Below are 23,979 nucleotides of genomic sequence, written 5' to 3' on the forward strand. Positions count from 1 at the left end.
CAGAGGTCTGTAGACATCTGGGCTCCAGTGACAGATGGAGGAGATGGGGAACCTCTTTGTCCGTGGTCAGGTCACAATGCTCTTACAAATCTTTAACAAGACATAGTAGTTGTTTGCATTCTTTCCTTAAGACCAGACTTAGTTTAAAAACTACATGATTGCTGTTTCTGCATGTGATCTCAGTGCTCTAAAATTATTCTAACCTATGTGCGGGAATGGGTAAAGGCCTCTTAAACAAAAATGGAGTCAGTCATGTTAGTTGTTTCACTGTTGCACTGTTACATTACTATCTGGGTGACCTTAAGCAAGAACATTTGGGGTCATGACAATTTTTCAACCTTTATTTTTTCTCATTAAACGTTTTTAATGGGTCTCAAAATTCTGTGACAAATTTTTGGTCAAGTTGTTTCCATTAAAAAATACTGATTTTAAAAACTAATAATTTAAAACTGCCACACACAAAAAAGAAAACCAAAGTGGTCCACAAAACATTCTCCTTTCCTTCTGAAGGTTTTACGATGCATTGTTATCATTAACCAGTCTTTTACTACTAAACTTAAATGGCCAATTGAAACAAACAGTTCCGAGACCGTTCTTCCACCACTGATTAAGAGTGGGGTGGCAGGTATTAGGGATAATATTCATTTAGCCTTCTGAGCTTTCTGGGCAGACTTTGTGACCTTGCCAGCTCCAGCAGCCTTCTTGTCCACTGCTTTGATGACACCCACCGCAACTGTCTGTCTCATATCACAAACAGCAAAGTGACCCAAAGGTGGATAGTCTGAGAAGCTCTCAACACACATGGGCTTACCAGGAACCATATCAACAATGGCAGCATCACCAGACTTCAAGAATTTAGGGCCATCTTCCAGCTTTTTACCAGAACGGCGATCAATCTTTTTCTTCAGCTCAGCAAACATGCATGCAATATGAGCCCTGTGGCAATCCAATACAGGGGTGTAGCCAGCGCTTATTTGGCCTGGATGGTTGAGGATTATCACCTGAGCAGTGAAGCCAGCTGCTTTCATTGGTGGGTCATTTTTGCTGTCACCAGCAACATTGCCACAGCAAACATCCTTGACATTGAAGCCCACATTGTCCCCAGGAAGAGCTTCACTGAAAGCTTCTTGGTGCATTTTGACAGATTTTACTTCTGTTGTAACGTTGACTGGAGCAAAGGTGACCACCATACTGGGTTTGAGAACCCCAGTCTCCACTCGGCCAACAGGAACAGTACCAATACCACCAATTTTGTAGACATCCTGGAGAGACAGGCGCAAGGGCTTGTCAGTTGGATGAATTGGTGGTAGGATGCAGTCCAGAGCCTCAAGCAGCATGGTTCCACTGGCACTGCCATCCTTAGGGGTGACCTTCCATCCCTTGAACCAAGGCATGTTAGCACTTGGCTCCAGCATGTTGTCACCATTTCAACCAGAAATTGTCACAAATGCTACTGTGTTGGGGTTGTAGCCAATTTTCTTAATGTAAGTGCTGACTTCCTTAACAATTTCCTCATATCTCTTCTGGCTGTAGGGTGGCTCAGTAGAATCCATTTTGTTAACACCAACAATTAGTTGTTTCACACCCAGTGTGTAAGCCAGAAGGGCATGCTCTCGGGTCTGCCCATTCTTGGAGATACCAGCTTCAAATTCACCAACACCAGCAGCAACAATCAGGACAGCACAGTCAGCCTGAGATGTCCCTGTAATCATGTTTTTGATGAAGTCTCTGTGTCCTGGGGCATCAATGATAGTCACACAGTACTTGCTGGTCTCAAATTTCCACAAGGAGATATCAATGGTGATACCATGTTCACACTCAGCTTTCAGTTTATCCAAGACCCAGGCATACTTGAAGGAGCCCTTTCCCATCTCAGCAGCCTCCTTCTCAAATTTTTCAATGGTTCTTTTGTCAATGCCACCGCCTTTGTAGATCAGATGGCCAGTAGTGGTGGACTTGCCCGAATCTACATGTCCAATGACGACAATGTTGATATGAGCCATTTCTTTTCCCATTTTGGCTTTTAGGGGTAGTTTTCACGACACCTGTGTTCTGGCGGCAAACCCGTTGTGAAAAAAAAGCGAATTTTCAAATATATTTAAAAGTATTACAGCTACCTAATCATAACATCATTATATCAAAAAACCTAGCAATAATTCCTGAATATCATCCCATATTCAGTATTTTCACATTTCCCTAATTGGATATTTAATTTTTTAAAGTTTATTAAATTGAGGACTAAATGAAGCCCACCTTTTGATCTTCACTCTTAAATTCCTCTACATCATTTTTTTTTTCTGTTGAAGAAACTGGGTAGGGTGTAGGTTTTCGCACAGTCTGGATTTTGTTTATTTTATCCACATGGAATTTTAAGCACATTCCTCTGTTCCCTGCTCCTATAGGTTGATAGATAGACATTTGATCAGACTTAGTCTTGATTTTGCTCTTTTTCTTGACCATGCTACTTTGCAATGGTGTCCTTCCATCAAGAGGCAGGTAATATCTAGTTGTCTCTTTTTTTGGTGATGCTTATCAACCATTGAAATTATTTGCCTAGATCCTTTAATTCATTAGTATTGCAAATGGGTAGTGTATCTCACCTCAGTTATTTACTCATGAGATAATTCCAGAAAGATACTTTTCTTTCATTATTTGGATACTCTGATGAACAGATTTTATACGGAAGGCCTGATAATTGCTCCATTTCTTCTCCCTAATTTTTAAAAAATCAGTCCTAAAAAAATTAATTGGCTCTCTGCATGTATCCAAGGTTGATTAATGAGCTGAATTTTTCTTTTTTTAGTATAATTATAAACTCCTGTATTAAATCATATGTAATGTCTTTCGATCCATTGCAAGTATTATCTTTTTTAATATTCAAATTGCTTCATTTTCAGCCAGTGGGAGCCTATTCAAGTTAGTTCCTCAGTCTTTTTGATAAGACTCTAGTAGTCTTGACAGGTTCCTTGCTTTTGGGCATGAAGAGATCTTCCAGGCTTTTCTTGCACATTGGAACCCGGCCTTTCTCAAGGAGCCCTACTTTCCATTGCAAGAAATGGTATTTGAAGTCTACAATCCAAGATGTAATCACTAATGGGTTTGTCTTCGTTTCTAGGCCTGTTCAGTGTATAGAAGTAGGAAATATATGTGCGTATGTACATAGTTTCACCCACACATATTCACACACACACATATATATATTTAAAGGTAAGTAGGAACTTCAGTCTAATATTTTCAATTCTAACTGTGGGTTTTTACTTATTATTATCTGTACAACTCATAAATAACACATATACATTTTTAACAGATTTTATCCAAAGAACACTCAAAAGCTCTTGGTGGTAAGTGGCTAAGAAAGTAGTGCCTATTCTGGCCTTTTGTGTGCGTATGTGTTGGGGTGATTGCTTTGATTCCTTTGATCTTTTTCTCTGTGTTGCAGCCCCTCCTGACTGGGATGGAGATTTAGATGCTGAGGAGAGGAATGCAGAAGGAACTCAAGTTTATTTATGTTAAATGTTACTTTGTAAAATCTAGCCTCCCACCTTGGAGAATGACTGATTCTAGGACTGGAGCAAGAAATATATAAGCCTGGAGCATCTTTTAGTGCCAGAAAAGAAGGAAATGCTTAAAAAAAAAGGGAGGAAGGCACAGGAGAGATGGGTGTATGTCAGAGGGACTCAGGAGCCAACTGTAAGAACTTCCAGTGGCCAATGCTGAAATTTGAGCAACAAAATAAAGCAGCACCAAACTACAACCCAAATTATAAATATCTGTGAGTTCATACTAATATAAATCAATTATTTGCTAAATAACTGAATGCGAGAGAAGAGCCAAATCTCCCATGCAGAGGAATTCCAGTAATTCATGCAGATACTGTGCCCTCAAACAGGTGTAACACAACCACGACTCCCACCCTTAAGTGTGGGCTGCACATGGTGACTTCCTTCTGAAAAACTGTCTCAGTCAGACAATCAAGGTCAGCAGCAACTGTGTTATGATGCTGGCAGAGTGTACCTTGATACAGTGTGATGAAAAGGATACTTTGCTTCTGTGGTTTTTCTTCCAAAAACCTGTAATGGTCTAATCACACAAAAAAATCAGACAAATCCCAATCTACAAAATCTTCTCAGAACTGTCAAGGTCATCAGAGCAAGGAGACTCTGAGAGACTGTCACAGTCTAGAGGGGCCTAATGAGGCATGACTACTAAATGTCACATGTTCTCCTGCACAGGGTACTGGAAGAGAGACAGGATATTGGGTAAAAATGAAGGAAATCAGAATAAATTATGGACCTTAATTAATAATAATGTGTCATGTTGATTAATTGAAGTAAATGTACCATACTAATGTGAAGTGTTAATAATAGAGAAAATTAAGTGTGGGATACATGAGTATCCCTGCACTATCCTTATAATTTTTCTGCAAATCTGTAACTTAAAAACTGAAGTTTCTAATGTAGTTACTTTATTTCTAAAAAAAAAAAGATTTATTAAAAAAATTCAGCTCCCCATTTCAGTGTGAAGAGATTTTTTTTTATTCTCAGTCTCCCCACATTTTAGATATCTCTGCTGTTCCTGGGTCATTGGTCAGTTTGATCACTAGAAAGGCAGCCTGACAGGAACTGACAGGAAATCCCCTTTGTTTTATTGTATATAGTGAAACTCTTTTATTATATGTAATAAAACTACTGAGAGCTGCTTTTCAGGATGTGCAAAAGACCCTCAAGGTCCAACTAGTCTTAGAGAGACCGCTTGACGTGGTGCCAATTTAGCTGGTCACTAATTGGCCCAGTTTGTTCTCTCTGTTTGCATAGGCTAACTTAACAGTAGCATTTCTTTGAATAAATTTTAAGCCTTACCATGGAATAAAGAATGAAAACAAGGCTTCTATCAATGTAGGATTAAATTTTATCAGTTGATGAAACTATTTACTGTTAGAAAATTGGTATATAGGAAAACATAATGTGTTATGTTGGAGTCTGAGTTGCCAGGTTAACAGAAAAAAAAACAACAAAAAAAAAACAACCACCACTCCAAAGGTTTAACTAAAGAGAGAGGTATGAGCCAGGGTCAAGACATCTAGAAAGGGTGAGGAGAGGCTCTACCAGCAGGAAGCTCTTCCCACCCCAGCGTCTGAAGGGCAGCTGACAAGAGAATCTCACTGGATTTATAGAGGAGAGACTACCTAAGGAGAGCAGTAAAAATGAGCGTGCAGCTCTGCCCAGATGGCCATGTGAAGTTGGAGTGGGGTGAGTGAGGAGAAGTGCACTCTAGCCTCCCTCCCCTTCTGCTCACCGACCTCCTGTTGGTCCCTGCTGTTTGCCAAATCTAGCCGAAGCCCAAGGGTAAGGGCACCCTAATGATGGCCACTCCAGCACTCAGCCTCCTGGGGGCACTGAGCAGAACAGAGAAGGGGGAGAGGATGGATGCAGAGGACAGGTGGAGAACGAGCAGAACTATTAGAAACCTCAAGTGCACGTGGGATTTTTAACAAGGTCTGTGTTTCCCAGCTCTGTCTTTACTAAACATGGTGCAAAGTAATAGGAGGGTGCTTCCCATCACCTTCTCCTCCAACGCCCAGACTTCAGTGTCTAGTCTGTTCCCCACAAAAGGAACCAAGAATCATTGTAGGGTGGCTGATTCCATACCTGTAGCAGGGTAAAATCAGAATGGATCTGGAAAATTTAGTGGCCAAAAAGCAAAGGGCTGTGCTGAAAGAACAAAGAGAACAACTTAAAGACAACTTAAAGAGACACCCACTGGCCAAGTTGTAATCATTTGAGCCTCAAATAGAATTATGTTGTAATCTTTTTTATCAAATATAATTATATATAATATCATATTTTATATATTTAGTCTTTAATATATTTATGTTTTATATGATATAAATATCAAATGTGATTATGGCTATAATCATTTGGGTCTCAAACATAAACACAGTTATGATGAATGAGGATAAAGTGTCCTCAAAGCCATGAATTGATGAAGACACCCCAAAGAGAAAAGTCAATAAGAAAAACACAGACAGGTAATTGTAACACAAAAGAAGGATGAAAATAGTGAAATGGCTTTCATTACTTTATAGATTTTAATAAGTAGGTGACGTTAAAATATGTAGATATTTCTTCTATTAATTCTGTCTAGTTTTAAAGACCAAATATATACTTGCTTCTATCCACGTACATAGGAATACACCAAAAGAACTGTAAACAAACCAGAGAATCCCAGAAAAGGTAGATACTGAAACCTCAAACAGGAAGGATTAGCTAAGTTGTGGTCACCTACAAATAGAGATGGGCCACATATTCCAAAGGGAAGAATTACTTAAATGTCCTAAGGAGGAAAACTAATTATGTAGACTCAGTCCTTCTTCCAGGAAATATTTATATGGCTGTACTAGTTATAATTTAGTATGTGTTTAATAATGTGTACAGACTATACTTAGCAATACATCCCAAAGCATGAACTCTGAACGATGTAATGCAGGCCAAGTCATATTTTAAAATTACTGCTTGGAGGCATATTACCTTCCTGTGGCTGCTGTAACAAATTTACAACAAACTCAGTGGTACAAAACAACATAAATTCATTCTCTATAGTTCTTGAGGCCAAAAGTCTGAAATCCAGGTGTCAGTGGGGCCTCGTTGCCTTTGAAGTCTCTAGGGAAGTTTCCAAATCCACTTCTGGCCGCTGCTGGTGATCCTTGTCTGTGGCTGCGTCACTCCAATCTCTGCCTCTGTGGCATGGTCACACTGCCTCTTTCTCTTTTTTTTTTTTTTTTTTTTTGGTCAAATCTCCTCCGAGTGTTTCTTGTGGCATTTAGGGCCCACCTGAAAAACCCAGGATTATCTTTTCATCTCAAGATCCTTAACTAAATTACACCTGGCAAGACTCCTTTCCCAAATAAGTTCATATTTACAGGTTCCAGGGACATATCTTTTGGGGGGACCACTATTCTATCCACGACAGTGGGGAGTATGACTAATACTGGTTAAAACAAAACACAAAACCTAAAACCTAAGTACAAGGTCTAGAATTTGAAAGTCTTATTGAGCAGCACCCCCCATTTCCCCTGCTATTCAACAAAGGTAACATTTGAGCTATGCAAGATGGACGAATAAGGTTGAGAGATCTGCTGTACAACAGTGTGCCTATAGCTAATAATACTGTATTATATGCACTTGGAAATTTTGTAAGTGGGTAGATTGCATACTAAATATTCTTATCACAATAAAAGAAGTCTAACTGCAATTTAATTACAAAAAGGAAACGCAGGTTGATGCTTTGCAGCTCCAGTTTGAATTCCCCTGGGAGAAGAAACCATGTCGAGTAGCCGGGTATCTCAGCTCACTGAACAGAAGACAGTTGGCCTAAGAAAGAATTCTCTTTCTCTGGAGTCTGGCAAGATTTCTGCAGTCCCAGGGAGGAATCAAAATATTATTACCTAACTCTTGCAAAGATATTAGAATAAGCATATCAATAACACTTAGAACATATAAACACAGTATAGAAGTAAAAAAGAAATGAAATAAATCCATGATTTTCATAGTTTAGTTTTGAATATACCTGAATAAATGTATTTTGTGGCCATTACATTTTTATTTTTCTGATGCTTCAGGTGTTTGAACCATTGAAATAAATATGGCTTGCTAAATTTGTTATTTAAAATGTTTTTGGACATATAATGATTAAAATTTGTAATCAATGTTGAAATTCTCAAAAAATACTGGTTTTCTGTATTTTATTGTTAAATATGTTAACTAATTAAATTTTACACTAAATAAATTCCAAAAAGTAATGAATATTTCACGTCACATACTCAGACTCTTTAGACTTTAAAGAGGCTACTAACTGTTTCAATTAGTATTTGAAATATTTCTTAAAGGAAGTCCTGCTTCATTTTCTCATTTCTGCCCTTTGCAGACACCTCCGAGGGTGACCCAACCTTCCTCCTCATCCTCTTTCCTAAAGGGTTGAGGAACCTCCGTCTTTAGAGCTGTAGCTGAGTTGTTGGGTTCTCCTTCTCTGACATGAGGTCTCTCAAGGTGATCCACATTGAATTTTTCCATTAATTCAAATCTAACATCAATTTATTTTTATTAAATTAAATATTCAATCATATGTTCTCACATAAGTGGGAGCTAAGCTGTGAGGATGCAAAGTCGTAAGAATAATATAATGGACTTTGGGGACTCAGGGAAGGGTAGGAGGGGGATGAGGGATAAAAAAACTATACACTGGGTACAGTGTACACTGATCAGTTGATGGGTACACTAAAGTCTCATAAATCACCACTAAAGAACTTATCTATATAACCAAAACCCACCTGTTCCCCCAAAACTATTGCAATTAAAAAGAAATTAAACGCTGTCATATTGTTACTCTAATGAATAACCGATTTTTATGGGGTAGACATTTCATACCAATGCCTCATTCTCTAGTTTCATTTCTTCAACAAAATTATATTTTTATGCAGAATAGGAATATATACCTTTCACAAGAATACAGTATTTGCTTTGCTTTTATGTGTAATACATATGGACATATTGCTTTTTTTCCCCCCTCTGAGAACTAATTCTAGATTCTCTACTCACTATTTTTGATGTAGTGATTATGTATTTATTCTTAGTTTAGTTTCTTATGTTCTCAACCATGGTTTTGAGATATGAGGGGACTTCAAAAAGTTTGTGGAAAAATAAAATTAAAAGATAAAAATTTTAAAAAACTTTATTTCTTCACATAAGCTCCATCAAGTTCAAGACATTTTCGTAAGGCACAATACCAGCCACGTAGTCCATCCCTAAACAAATGAAAGTCCTGGGAATTTAACCATGTCAATGCAGTCTATTTTTATATTTTAAGTGAAGAAAAATGGGTGCTTTTCAAAGATTCTTTTAAGATTGGGAAACAAAAAGAAGTCAGAAGGAGCCAAATCAGGACTGTACAGTAGATGCCTATTGATTTCCCATCAAAACTCTCATAAAATTGCCCATGTTTGATTACAGGAAGGAGCAGGAGCATTGCTGTGGTGGAGGAGGACTCTCTGGTGAAGCTTTCCTGGGTATTTCTCTGCAAAATTTTCAGCTAACTTTCTCAAAACACTCTCATAATAAGCATTGGGCTAAATGTTCATTATGAGATAAGCAAGGGCTAAAGTTATCATTCTTTAGCCCTCCAGAAAGTCAATGAGCAAAATGCCTTGAGCATCCCAAAAAACCGTTGCCATGACCTCTGCTCTTGACTAGTCCACTGTTGCTTTGACTGGACCACTCCCACCTCTTGGTAGCTATTGCTTTGATTGTGCTTTTTTCATACTGGTAAAGCCATGTTCCATCTCCTTTTACAATTATTTGAAGACATCCTTTAGGATCTTTATCCCATTTGTTTAAATTTTCCATTGCAAGCCCTGCTCCTGTCTGAAGCTGATCTGGGTGCAATGGTTTTGGCACTCATTGAGTGGAAAGTTTGCTTAACTTTAATTTTTCAGTCAGAATTGCATAACTTAAACCAGTTGAGATGTTCATGATGTTGGCTATTATTTGTGCTGTTAATCATCAATCTTCTTCAATTAGGGCATAAACAAGATGATTTTTTTCCTTGAAAATTTATGTGGATGGTCTGTTGGTGTGGGCTTCGTCTTCAACATTGCCGCATCTCTTCTTATAACAAGTTATCCATTTGTAAATTGCTGATTTCTTTGGGTCATTATCCCCATAAGTAAAGCATCAATGGTTCACCATTATTCCTCTGAAGGTTCACTGTAAGTTTTATGCTTATTCTTGCTTCAATTTTAGCAGAATTCATGTTACTTTATTATGGGCTTTTTTCAAACTGATCCTCATTAGACATGTCATAACAAGTTAGTACAAGTATGCATTGGTGCCAGAAATTGAAATCCATGCATAATTTTTTCATAATATGCATTTTCCATGAATGTTTTGATGACTCCTTGTAAGCAAGCTTTAATGTTGAATGGATACAAAAGGATGCTCCCTTTGGAAATTGATACCTATTAAATGGCAGAGAACACAACTGGTGGAAATACTTGTTTTCTCCTCTTAATTTGGCAAGTTGATTCAGAGTTCATGGAGAGCAGCTTGAAACACAAATTGAGCTCATTTTTAAATTTGTAGGTTTTTATTTGATGGGAAAAAGATAAAGATTACATATGGTCTTTGCAACAAAGAAAAATTCAGCATAGAAATGTACAGTTCTTTCCAAATTGAACAGTTGGGGTGATCTTTATCAGAAGGAACATGATGAGCTCCTTGAAGATGATTAGGGAAGGCAAGTTGAGGCCTAAAGTCTAAACTTCTCTGTAATGTGTCTCGTCATCTTCTTACACGGTGGTTTAGAGACATCACAAACATTTTATCTTTGCCTGTTGAAATTCCGGGGAAGTGTCCTCCCCCAAAAATGGTGCATCAAGCAATAAATAAGATTAAACAATTCCTTGGACAGACCTATATTGTTGAACCCATTTCATGAGGCAGACAAGGGATTGGGAACTGGAATCATGGAGATTGCAAAGTCAGGGCTAGGCTGGAAGTGCCATTGTGCATGGTGGCAATGTGTCTGGGCCTTGGGAACATGGCTTTCCTGTGTGCAGCTCCCTTCCTGTGCTGCCTTTCATGATGCCTCCTCTGCCTGTGATGATTAGCTTATATGACCATTTCAGTACTCAATTCACCAAGTGAGGTTCTGGACCTTAATTTTCCAAGAGTGAAGGAGGACACCATCCATGGATGGGCAAAAAGTGTGTTGGAAAGTCATATTGACACATGAGACAATCCTCTATGCAGGATTAGAAAGGACCATGCCAACATCACTGTGCAGATCAACATGTCTTTTGCCCAAAAGTGTCCCCTCCCTCCCCTATGTGGACTTGGTCCTGTGCAAAGCCACAGCTGCAACTGTGTGACACTTTGTGTGGCAGGACATAATTGCCCTGGTGCAACTGGGTCCAAGTCTCTAAGATTAGAAAGGATGGGACAAGGACCTGGTGGCTAACAGTTAGCTCAGCTTCACCTCTGCTCTTACCTGTTGTTCTTTGTTTAGTCTCCACTGGTTTCCATTTCATGCTAACAACTTTGGGAGACTCCTGAGATATTCTCCTGGTTGATAGGGCCACAGTGTGCATGTTGGAAATCAAGACTTATCCTCTGGGATCCAACGTGATAGATTCAATAGACATGTCTCCTGAGAAGGTCAAGGAGGGACATCTGGAAAGGCTGCAGTGAGACAACACCTCTACCATGTTGTTGTCAGCCTAAAAAACAGCAGAATGAGATTCTCTTAAACAAAAGATATTTGGTAATATAGCACTGCAATAAGATTACACATACCATAATAACTATGTGCATATTCAGGGGGGTAAAGGAAGACAAAGGTTTTTAAAACATGAGGAGAACTACATAATTATCTTGAAATAATTATTCTTGACTACAAAGATTAGTAACAAGGTTGGTGCCAGTCCTAGGATGGACAGGAAGCTGCTGGGAAGTACTTGCAGAAGTATTTGTGTATAAGATTGTGATGGTCTTTGTGCAAGGTTGTGGTTTTTGCAGAGTCTTTTTCGTTATCAGGCATGCCAGTGTGTGAGACCTTCTTTTCATGGCATTCCCTGGTTCTGTTTGTCAGGGTTACCTTAACATTAGTGACTTCAGTTTGATTCTGACAACTTTCCCATTGTTCAGTCACCCTAATGGAGAGTCATTTGGAACCCTTCACAAGAGTAGCTGTGGCACAAAGCCTCCCTTATTGCAGGACGGATTGATCAATCCTCTGCTCTTCCTGTGGGGCCCTTTAAGGAGCTGCCAAGCAACTGCATTCCACACCAGGCAGCACATAACAGAGAAGTGTCAGCACTTTCTGGCTGGGAATCACCAATCCTCCTATTCTCATCCTTTCTCTTAGTTTTTGGCAGAATTTTCTCCTGCTTGGACTTTCCTTATACTTATGATGTGAGACACAGCAGCACCTTCCCAGCTGTGCCCCACAGTCCCCATACCAGCTTCCCTCATCTTTCTGCCTGAGCTCCCTTAGATGGCAGCCCTCTGTTCCCCTGGGGTCTTGAGATCTTCTACCCACCCTGAGTAGGGTTGCTCTTGGTTTATCTGAGCCCTGCAAGGGAAGCTGATGTCACCCTGTATAAATGTGCAGAATAATCATAAAACTGGAAAAAAAGCTAGTCTTGTAATTTAAAAATAAACATGAATATGAAGACTATAATGTACTGACAGTAGGAAAAAATAACTCTTCTGGGAAATTCACTCTGCAGGAATCTTTTAAAAATCAATTAAAATCTACAACAGCAGTAGCAACACAAGCTCCATGCCACAAATCAAGGTAAGAGGCAAAATGCCTTAAAAGTAATTCACATTTCTTAATTTTTTTCACTTGTTGAAGACTGCATGGTTTGGCATTGCAATGTTGTATTCCAGAGTCCCCAGTTGTAGGTTGTAGATTAGTTCTAATTAGCTTAGTCTTTCCTATATGTCACATATATGAAACCTTTGCCATTCACTGTGGTTGCTAACAGACTGGTGTCCTCATGATGAATCACATTAGTACCAGGCATGGCCAGAAAAGAGATCAATGCATCTGAGAGTGACTGGATCATCTGTTGGGTGGAATACACATTAGACAACAACTTGCATTGGCCTTCTATTTAGAACTGAAATTTTGTGTTGTCAATCCTGTATTCGACATTGCAAGGTGTGATAGTTGGCAAACATATATAATCTTAGTATTTGGCAATATTTTTAATGTGCATGTTATTTAAATATATATATATATATATATGTTTCCTGTCAAACACAGCTACAGAAGAGATCAAACACCATAAAACTCCAGGCTAACTCAGTGTTGAGATCATTGCACCTTTTCATTATTGGCTGAGTCTAAGTTATTGTCTACATGTATTTTGTCTCCACATTGTAGATGGAGCAAGTTCAAATAGACTTTAGAGTTGAAATTGGAAATATGATAATTTGTGACAGGATTCAGTTTGATACATATAGTTCTTCACTGTATTACACAATTCCAATGCTTAATTTCCATATAGTGTTTTCTTCTATCATCTCACATAAAATTTTAAATGTCAATGTACAAACACCCCAGTTAAATGTCATTTGTGTTGACTTTTTCTCAAGAAAATTTAAAAATAGAAATTCCTGAAATAGACAATCAATGTTAATGTAAGAATTAGAAGCAATGCACCTGAAAGCAGACCAGAAAATTCAAATTCAGTTCACCATGGAAACTACTTGCAGCTCCATGTGTGTTATGCACACACCTGTGCGTGTATACACATTTAATACATATTAAAATTCACCCAGTCTTTAATCCTAGCTATTAATAGCCACATTAAGGTAGAAAAATAGTAAATCATCTGAAGAGGAGAATAAAATGGCTTCTGAAATATCTATAAGTTATGTAGATCTTAAAGTCTAGTAAAGATGTAAGAGCAAATCAGAAGGAGTGAGGTGCTCTCTAATGCAAATTACTTTAAGTGTACAAATGAATAATGATGGGCCAACGTGTTTTCTGCTCATGTTAACTCAGATAATCTATTAGTTACAATAAAAAGCTGCCTGAGATGCAGCAGATTCATATAAAGGCATGATGAAATTCTTAGTTGCTCCCTCTAGGGTAAGTCTTCTTCAAGTGGGTACCAGCAGAAGCTGCCTCCTCCTGGCTTCCCTCTTCTTTCTAATCATAGACAAAATGAATAATTTGATTTGGTTATTGTTTTTGTGCATTTTAAGGTAGGTTTTTTGGCTGTAGGATACTATTAACCTATCAATAAGTCTTCACATATTTTTATTAAATTGCTTTCAGATTATAGTAGTTGGTGCACATCAAATAATATGATTGAGTCTTCTCAGGAAATCTGATTTATTCTGTGGAGCTGGAGCTCAAGAAAGCAAGGAAATTCCTCTGCTCTTTCTTTCAGTTGCTTTCGTCAACTGTGATGATTGTTACAGTTGTCCTCTGCTTCTTTAAGAGGAGCTCTTCAATAGTTCTTTCATGTGACACTTCCCTCTCCTTTACCAAGTCTTGAAAGCCTTAACTTTTGCATCGTTCAGTAAGATGAACTTGACTTTGAATCACTAACTCCCTTGAGCTATCCTCTTGGAGTTGACATTGTTGTTTATGTTTGCTGTTTTTCAGTGTTTTTAAAATCAATGAGGTAAGTGGCTATGTGATACAATAGTAGAGGGTAGTGAGGAGGGAGGACATGGAGGAAAGAGGAGAAGTTTGGCTGAAACAAATTTCTCTTTGGACACAAATGTTCAATATTCCTAATGATTAGAATTTGGGTCTAAAAAGAAGAAGAAAAGCCCAATGTAAGAATTGCTTCTACAATATATGTATGTGAAACCAAACCAAATGGATCCTACAGGATGGGGCTACATTTCAATTAATCTATACAAACCTCCAAATAGCCCAGGATGTGTGTGTGCATGTGTGTGTGTGTGTGTGTGTGTGTGTGTGTGTGTATATATATATATATCTTCCTTTTAGAATCCTTTTCATTGCAAAGTAAGTTTTCTTAAGGTCATTTCCTTTTGGAGCAAAGAACTAAAAACGTTTTCAGAATATGTGCTAGGGTTTGAAATGAACAGTTATGGTGGTTCTTACATACCAGAGAAAATATGCAGGTAGATTATTCTCTTGAATGACTAGGAGAAATGGTCATGATATTCCCTTTGAAAACACAAAATGTTACAAAAATGCTAAATAACAAAGACAAAATGCTACTGACTCACTATAGTTTTGGTTATTATCAAAACTTGACTTCACTGACAATTAGGGTTGGTGAGGAACTGCAATTTGCTGGTTCCTGGGTTTCTGTTTAGATAAGGAGCTGTAGTTTGGATGTGTATTAATAAAGCTACCTCTGTATTTGACATACCTACCTCTGATGATTTCATAACAGAATGAAGAGTCAATCCATGTCCTCAAAAATGCCATCTTAAAAATCCAGAAATTGAGTTTTGTAGGCCCAATTATGTCAAATGTATCATCTGAGTAAAATTTTCATGTCAAGAATAATCATTATATTCCATTACTTTTAAAAAACATGAGCAACTAAATTACTTAAAAGTCCATCTAGATACTGACATTTCATTTTTTTCCAGCAGAAAATGTGAAAAAAGGTTAAAAAGGTAAGAAAAAGTCTTTCTTAAAAATATCTGAATGGTAGTGTAATCGTTGGGCAGGTTCTTCTTGCCCATTGCACAGATAAACCCAATCCACTGAGACAGCATTATTGCAGTAAATAAATAGTTTAATTAACACAAGGCTGGCCAAGTGGAAGGGCAGACGTTTATTATTACTGCAATCAGCCTCCCTGAGAACTCAGAGGGTAGGATTTTTATGGATTATTTGGTGGGCAGGGGGCTAGGGAATGGGTGCTGCTGATAGGTTGAGAAAGAGATCATAAGGGTATGGGAAATGGTCCTCATGTGCTGAGTCTACCTCTGGGCTGGAGCCACAGGACCGGTTGAGTCATGAGCCATGGGTCCGGGTGAGGTCAATTGGTTGCCAGAATGTAAAAGTTTGAAAAACATCTTAAAAAACAATCTCAGGTTCTACAATAGTGATATTATCTACAAGAGCAATTGGAAAAGTCACAAGTCTTGTGACCTCTGACCACGATTCCTGAGCAGTAAGGGAGTCATTTTAGCAGAATTCAGGCCCCTCACATAATCCTAATTTTGTGCCCTTTCATTAATCTTACAAAGACCATTTCAGTCCCTAAACAAGAAGGGGATTGATTTTAGGGAAGAACTCTTATCACCCTTGCTTAATTAAACTATAAACTAAATTCCCTCCATGATTAGCTTGGCCCACATCCAAGAGTGAAGACAGCCAGCCTGTGAGGCTTGAAGCAAGACTGAGTCAGCCATGCTTGACTTCTCTCACTGTCATATTTTTGCAAAGGCAGCTTCAGTAGAATCTATATTGTAGGTATGTAAGTGCTTAATGTAAAATACTTTCAACTTTGCCGTAGGTTTTAAAAATTTTAGAGTAAGATATTGCCAAAAAAAATCTGTCTATTCTTAAGTCTTTGAGAACAATTACTGACACAAGCAACTGACCAATTAAAAAGCAAGGAGATATCCCAAGTGTGGAAGACAGTTAGCAGCTGTTCTGCTCAGACCTTGACCAGCCCAGTGCCTCCCTGCCATAGCCCTAATAGCAGGCCTCTGCTTCTGCGTCCTGCTCAAGCATGGCTTTATGATACAGTTTGCCCCTTTGCCGGGCATCTATAGAAGTAGAAAGTTCATTCTCAACATTAAGTCAGAAACTTCCTCCTTCTTAGTTATGCATTTTTTTCCATAGGTTAGGGTGGTGCCTCTCAACCTTGGTACAATAGAAGTTTGGAGCTGACCAATATTTGTTGTGGTGGCTGTCCTGTGCATTGTAGAATGTTTAGCATCATGCCCGGTCTCTACCCACTAGACTCTAAGAGGTTTCCCTAGTTGTGACAACCAAAAATATGCCAGACATCCCCTGGAAGACATTCCCTGATGAGGCCCATTGCTCTGGAGCAATTCCCAGTTATTTTTTCTTTTTTAAAGTGAAATGCTGCTGAGTAGTCAATGTGTAATTTTCTAACCTAAAGCTAGAGTTTTATTTGTATCAGATTTCATCTTATTGAATTGGAGATGTCATTCGGCCTGTTTAAGTCTGTCTGAATTGTAACTTCCTTGTATCCTCTAAGCTCTCTCTTCTTGAGTCCTCTTTCTTGGCTGGGCAGCCAGGCAGGCTGATGTGGTAACCTGGCTTCTGCATCCATCAAGGTCCCAGCAGAAAACAGATGCCTCACTCACTGAGTAACTGAGGAGAGTTTAATGCAGATTTACTGTCAGAGATAATGGCAGAATTTTAGAAATCAACAAGTTGTCATTCATAATTGCCAAAAGTTAGAAGCAACCCCTGTCATTGACAGATGGGATAAACAAAATGGGGTCTATCCATACAGTGGAATGTTACTCAGCCTTAAAAAGGAAGTAAATTCTGACACATGCTGCAATATAGATGAGCCTTGAGGATATTGTGCTAAGTGAAAGCCAGTCACAAAGGGAAAGATTCTGTATGATTCCACTTATATGAGGTCCCTGAGCAGACAACTTCATAAAGACAGAACGTAGAATAGTGGTTACTGGGGGTCGGTGGGGAGAGAAGAGCGGGGAGCGATTTACCAGGTGCAGAGCATTAGCTTTGCAAGATGAAAAGAGTTCTGGAGATTGGTTGTGAATATATGTGGACCTACTAACTGCACTTAAAAATGACTGTGATGATAAATTTTATGTTATGTGAATTTTACCACAACTTTTTAAAAAAGAAAAACTAATGAGCAATGGTGTGGTTCCCCAAAGCTCTCGACAGCCTTGGAGGAGCAAGATGAAGGCTCCCAGCCTTGAGCGTGTAGTTCTGTGAAGAGGACTGCCTGACAGGAGCTGTGGCCTTCAGGGGGGATTTCCAGAGAGAGACACATGTGGAGAACAAATACATCAGGCTTCGTCTACTTGCTTGCTCCCTCTGATGTCTGCTAGCACCTCCAATGGCAGAACCAGCCTAGAAGGCAAGGACCCACTGATGTTACCTTTAGGGTCAGCTGTCTGGGGCACACAGCACAGTGGAGAAGAAGGGCCAGGGCCCTGCAGCAGGTGGGGACATCCAGCTTAGGTCTCACTGGCACATGCTGAGGGGACAAGAGTGGTCTCTCCTTAAGCTCTGGCTTCAAAGACCCAGAGGGCAACATCTGGGACCTTTCAAGGGGGAATTGGAATCAGAAAAGGATGAAAAGACACATTCACCATGTAGAAATATGCTGAATTGATTATGGGGCCCTAAGAACATGCCCACAACAAAACCCAGCCCTTGAAGACACCCACAGAGTGAGTGGCTGGTCACATCCAGTAAGCAGAAGCAGACAGCATGAGCACAGTGGGCCACCCCAGAGAGGAGCTTTTTATAGAGACTACATGACCAGCAAGGGTGAACAGTCTTCACAGATTTGTGTGTCCATGTAAGTTGCTATATGTCCTACATCATTCTCACAGTACTGGGTTCACAGTCAGCATCACAGGGCTCTTCCCATTTTGTGGAAGGGTGGTGATTTTGGCCACTGATCTTCAAGCTTGGCCAAGAGAAATCTTAGAGCAGAGAGTAAAGAAACAAAAAGGAAATGAGCAGGACTGATGTTTCTGGAGAGGAGGTGAAGGCAGCGGAGGGACACAGGCTTCTCTTCTCTGCCTTCTAAGGTGATCCCTGAATAGACTCTCATAAAGCCCCCCAGGCTCCATAAAGTATGGCATGGGATCTACAGGTGTCCCTGTCTGCTAGGGTTGCCGTAGCAGAATGCCACTGACTGGGGGCCTTAAACAACAGATATTTATTCTTTCACAGTTCTGGAGGCTGGAAGTCCAGGATCAAGGTGCCTGCAGTTTCTCCTGAGGCCTCTCTCGTTGCCTTGCAGATGCTGCCTTGTCCGTCCTCACATGGCCTTTCCTCTGTGCCCAAGCGTCCCTGAGGTCTCTTTCTCTTCTTATGAGGACACCAGTCCTATTGGATTAGGGCCCCACCCTTATACCTCATTTAACCTTAATTACCTCCTTAAGGGCCCTATCTGCAAATACAGTAAGATTAGGGGTTGGGGCTTCCACATATGGATTGTGTTGCCCAAGACACAACTCAGTCTATAACAACTGGTAAGGTGAAAAACATACAAGCTGCAAAATGAGACTAGCCCCACTTCCACTCACCTTGGGCAGATACTTTGACCTCACAGCAGTGACAACATGGTTATCCTTAAGGATGGTGTTGTCAGGAACAACTCAAGTAAGAAAAATTCATGGAAAGTGCCTGGCATAGGACCTGACCCACAGTAGCGTCTTAACAAATGTAAATGCCTTTCTCTTTCCCTTCAATTACAGTTTTCCAGTCTTGCCCTCTCTTACTCACCTCCCCAAGCCCTAATAAGCAAACTAGAATCTATTGTTTTACAAAAATTCACTGACTTTATTTTATTTTTTCTTTATGATTGAAACATAAAAATTGTACATATTTATGGTGTCCAACACAATGTCTCAATATATATAAATATCTGTCCATACTGCCCAAAACGATTTACAGACTCAATGCACTCCTTCTCAAAAATACCAATGACATTCACAGAAACAGGAAAAAAATGTCCTAAAATTTGTATGGAACTGCAAAAGACCCAAATAGCCAAAGCAATCTAGAGCAAAAAAACAGAGACAGTGAACTGAAAAGGGGTTAAGTCCACAGGTTGATTTAAGTGGCTCAGCTTAGGGAAGAGGGGAGTTAATGAAAGTAGGATGAGGAGTCAGATGGAGACTTCCTTAAGGAGAATTCTAAGTGTCTTTCAGGGCTTTTTGGTGAGGTTGCTGTCACTGTCAATTTTAGCTAATTTTAGTTCAAAACACAGGTTTTTGTTTGGGCTTTAAAATGTTTTATTCATACTACTATCATGTTTAAAAGTCATCAATAGGTGAAATGAAATGAAACAAATAGGAAGGAAAGAATTTTTCTCCAATAATCAGGCAAGGGCTGGTTTAAAGAAAGAAAGAAAGAGAAAAATGCTGTTACAGAGAATCTACCTGGAATAAGTTTATGACACTGCAGCCCAGATTGTCCCTGTTGTAGCCCCTACCCTATGAGATAAAAACAATGTTTCAAAAGTGAGACACTAGCTGAAGTTGCAATAAGAATTAATCTGCCACACTCCTAAGGAACCTGGGTCCTTCTGCTTCACAGGCTCCCTGCTAGGGACTGAATGCTTGTGTCACCCTTACCCTAACTTCATATGTCGAGACCTAATCCCCAGCATGATGGTATTTGGAGATGGGGCTTTTGGGAGATAATTAGGTCATAAGGGTGGAGTCCTCTTGAATAAGATTAAGGCTCTTATAACAAGATATGAGAGAGACTGCTTCTTTCTCTGCTCTGTGAGGACACAGTGAGAAGACTGCCATCTGCAAGCCAGGAAGCAGGCTGTCATCAGGCACCAAATTTGCCAGCACCTTGATTTTGGATTTCCCAGCCTCCAGAACTGTGAGAAATAAATGTTTGCTGTTTAAGCCCCCATCCCCACCCCCAAAACAAACAAACAAACAAAAAGCACAAGATAAAAAACAAATAATCATTACACTACCTGCACTACCTGACTTCAAAACATACTACAAAGCTATGCTAACTAAAACAGCATGGTACTGGCATAAAAACAGAAACAGACAATTGCAAGAGAATAGAGAGCCCAGAAATAAATCTGCATGTTTACAGCCAACTAATTTTTGACAAAACTGCCAATTGCACAAAATAGGGAGAGGTTACTCTCTTCCATAAATCATGCTGGGCAAACTATATATCCATGTGCTGAAGAATGAAATTAAACCCTTATCTCTTACCATGTACAAAGACTAACTCGAAATGGATTAAAGACTTACATGTAAGACCTGAAACTATGGAAACAACTAGAGGAAAACATAGGGGAAAAGCTCCATGATGGTGGTCTAGGCATAGACTTTATTTTTTAGAGCAGCTTAAGGGTTACAGAAAAATTGAATGGAAAATAGAGTTTCCATCTCTCCCTTTCCCTTCCCGTATGGAATTTCCCCTATTATTAACATCTTGCATTAGTGTGATACATTTGTTAACAACTGATGAATCAATATTAATATATTATTAATTCAAACCATAGTTGTATTAGTCAAAGTTCACCAGAAACTGAAAGGAGATACATAGATATATATAAGAGGAGGTTTATCATGGCAATTAGCTCACACCAATTATGGAGGCTGAAAAGTCCCACTATCTACCACCTGCTAGCTGGAGACCCAGGAAAGCCAGTGACACAGTTCAGCCAGAGTCTGAAGGATTGTGAACCAGGGACCACTGGTGTAAGTCCTGGAGTTCAAAGGCCTGAGAATTGTAAGCCCTGATATCTGAGGGCAGGAGAAAATGGAAGTCACAGCCAAAGAAGAGAGAAGTTGCCCTTCCTTCACCCTTTCATTTTTCTGGGGGGCTCCCAACAGATGGGATGATGCCTGCTCATGTTGGTGAGGGCCAATCTCCTTTATTCAGTCTCCTGATTCAAATGCTAATGTCTTCTGGAAACACTCTGTGTCCTGAATAGTATTGTCTAGGTTTTTGTAGTTTTGGGTTTTATATTTAAGTCTCTAATCCATCTTGAGTTGATTTTTGTCTAACAGAAGGTGTAAGAAAGGGGGCCGGTTTCAATCTTTTGTATATGGCTAGCCAGTTATCACAGTATCATTTTTTGAATAAGGAGTCCTTTCCCCATTGCTTGTTTTTGTCAGCTTTGTTGAATATCAGATGACTGTTGGTGTGCAGCTTTATTTCTGAGCTCTCTGCTCTATTCCATTGGTCTATGTGTCTGTTTTTGTACCAGTACCATGCTGTTTGATTACTGTGGCCCTGTAGTATAATTTGGAGTCAGATAGTGTGATGCCTCCAGCTTTGTTCTTTTTGCTTAGGATTGCCTTGGCTACTCAGGCTCTTTTTTAGGTTATTTTTTCTAGTCCTATGAAGAGTGTCGTTGGTAGTTTAATTGAATCTATAATTGCTTTGGGAAGTATGGCCATTTTAATGATATTGATTCTTTCTATCCATGAACATGGAATGTTTTGCCACTTGTTTTTGTTACCTCCAATTTCTTTGAGGAGTGTATTGTAGTTCTCATTGTAGAGATCTTTTGCCTTCCTGGTTAGATGTATTTCTAGGTACTTTATTCTTTTTCTGATAATTGTGAATGGGACTACATTCCTAATTTGACTCTGGGCTTGGCTGTGGTTGGTGTGTGGGAATGCTAGTGATTTTTGCATGTTGATTTTGTATGAAACTTTGCTGAAGTTGTTTATCAGTTGAAGGAGCTTTTGGGCCAAGAGCTTTTTGTTCTCTGCTAGCTTTGGGGTTGGTTTGCTCTTGGTTCTCTAGTTCTTTTAGTTGTGATGAGGGGTTGGTAAATTGAGATCTTTCTAATTTTTTGATGTGGGTGTTTATTGCTGCAAATTTCCCTCTTAACACTGCTTCAGCTTTGTCCCAGAGATTTTGATATGTTGTATTTTTGTTCTCATTAGTTTCAAAGAATTTCTTGATTTGTGCCTTAATTTCAAGGTTTTCTAGATGTAGGATCATGTCATCTGCTAACAGAGGTAGTTTGACATCCACTCTTCCTATTTGGAAGCCATTTATTTCTTTCTCTTTCCTGTTGTTATGGCCAGGACTTTCAATACTATATTGAATAGGAGTGGTGAGAGAGGGCATCCTTGTATTGTGCTGGTTTTCAAGGAGAATGCTTGCAGCTTTGGTCCACTCAGTATGATGTTTGTGGGTTTGTCATAGATGGCTCTTATTATTTTGAGGCATGTTCCTTCAATACCTAGTTTACTGAGACTTCTTAACATGAAGGGTGTTGATTTTGTTGAAAGCCTTTTCTGCATCTATTAAGATAATCATGTGTTTTTTGTCTTTAATTCTGTTTATGTGATGTATCACATTTATTGTTTTGTGTATGTTGAACCAATCTTGCATCCCAGGGATAAAACAAACTTGATCATGGTGGATAAGCTTTTGGATGTGCTGCTGGATTTGGATTGCCAGTATTTTGTTGAGGATTTTTGCATTGATGTTCATCAAGGATATTGGCCTGAAGTTTTGAATTTTTTTTGTGTGTCTCTGCCAGCTTTTGGTTTCAGGATGTTGCTAGCCTCATAGAATGAGTTAGGAGGGAGTTCCTCCTACTCAATTTTTGGAATAGTTTCTACAGAAATGCTATCATCTCTTCTTTGTACATCTGGTAGAATTCGGCTGTGAATCTCGTCCTGGGCTGTTTTTCATCGGTAGACTATTTATGACTGATTCAACTTTGGAGCTTGTTATTGGTCTGTTCAAAGATTTAGTTTCTTTCTGGTTCAGTCTTGGGAGAGTGCCTTTGTCCAGGAATTTATCCATTTCTTCCAGATTTCTGGTTTGTGTGCATAGAGGTCTTCTCAATACTCTCTGATGGCTATTTTTATTTCTGTGGGGTCAGTGGTAATATCCCCTTTGTCATTTCTGATTGTGTTTATTTGCATCTTCCCTCTTTTCTTCTTTATTAGTCTAGCTAGCTGTCTATCTATTTTATTAATATTTTTCAAAAAACTAACTCCTGGAGTTGTTGATCTTTTGAATGATTTTTCATGTCTCAATCTCCCTCAGTTCAGCTCTGATTTCGGTTGTTTTTTGTTCTCTGCTAGCTTTGGGGTTGATTTGCTCTTGGTTCTCTAGTTCTTTTAGTTGTGATGTGGACTTGGTAAATTGAGATCTTTCTAATTTTTTGATGTGGGTGTTTAGTGCTGCAAATTTCCCTCTTAACACTGCTTCAGCTTTGTCCCAGATATTTTGATATGTTGTATTTTTCTTCTCATTAGTTGCAAATAATTTCTTGATGTGTGCCTTAATTTCATTGTTTACCCAAAAGTCATTCAGGAGCAGGTTACTGAACTTCCATGAAATTGTATGGTTTTTTAGTAATTTTCGTGATCTTGATTTCTAATTTTACTGCACTGTGTTATTTTAATTTTCAATGCCCTAATAACATATGAGTTTGAGCATGTTTTCATATGCTATTTGCCATCTGTGTATCTTCTTTGGTGAGATGTCTGTTTAGATCTTCTGCCCATTTTAAAATTGTTTTTTTCTTATTGTTGAGTTTTAAGAGTTCTTTCTATATTTTGAGTACAAGTACTTTATCAGATATATGTTTTGCAAATATTTTCTCCCAGGCTGTGGCTTGTTTTTTCATTCTCTTAATGCCTTTTGTAGAGAATAAGTTTTTCATTTTAATGAAATATAACTTATCCTTTTTTTCATGGATTGTGCTTGTGTGTGTGTGTGTGTGTGTGAGTGTGTTTCAAGGATTTTATTGTAACTCAAAAG

General features: G+C 39.0%; 1 protein-coding gene across 1 annotated transcript; it reads right to left on the reverse strand.

Moving 5' to 3' along the window:
* Window positions 1-404: 404 nt before the first annotated feature.
* On the reverse strand, window positions 405-2,062 carry LOC129030698 (elongation factor 1-alpha 1-like). The gene is given in 1 exon segment (XM_054476330.2): window positions 405-2,062. A coding segment is annotated over 1 exon segment (1,374 nt). The 5' UTR covers window positions 2,016-2,062; the 3' UTR covers window positions 405-641.
* Between the last annotated feature and the right edge of the window lie 21,917 nt (window positions 2,063-23,979).

This window comes from Pongo pygmaeus, chromosome 12 (genome assembly GCF_028885625.2).
Source record: "Pongo pygmaeus isolate AG05252 chromosome 12, NHGRI_mPonPyg2-v2.0_pri, whole genome shotgun sequence".
Taxonomy (NCBI): domain Eukaryota; kingdom Metazoa; phylum Chordata; class Mammalia; order Primates; family Hominidae; genus Pongo; species Pongo pygmaeus.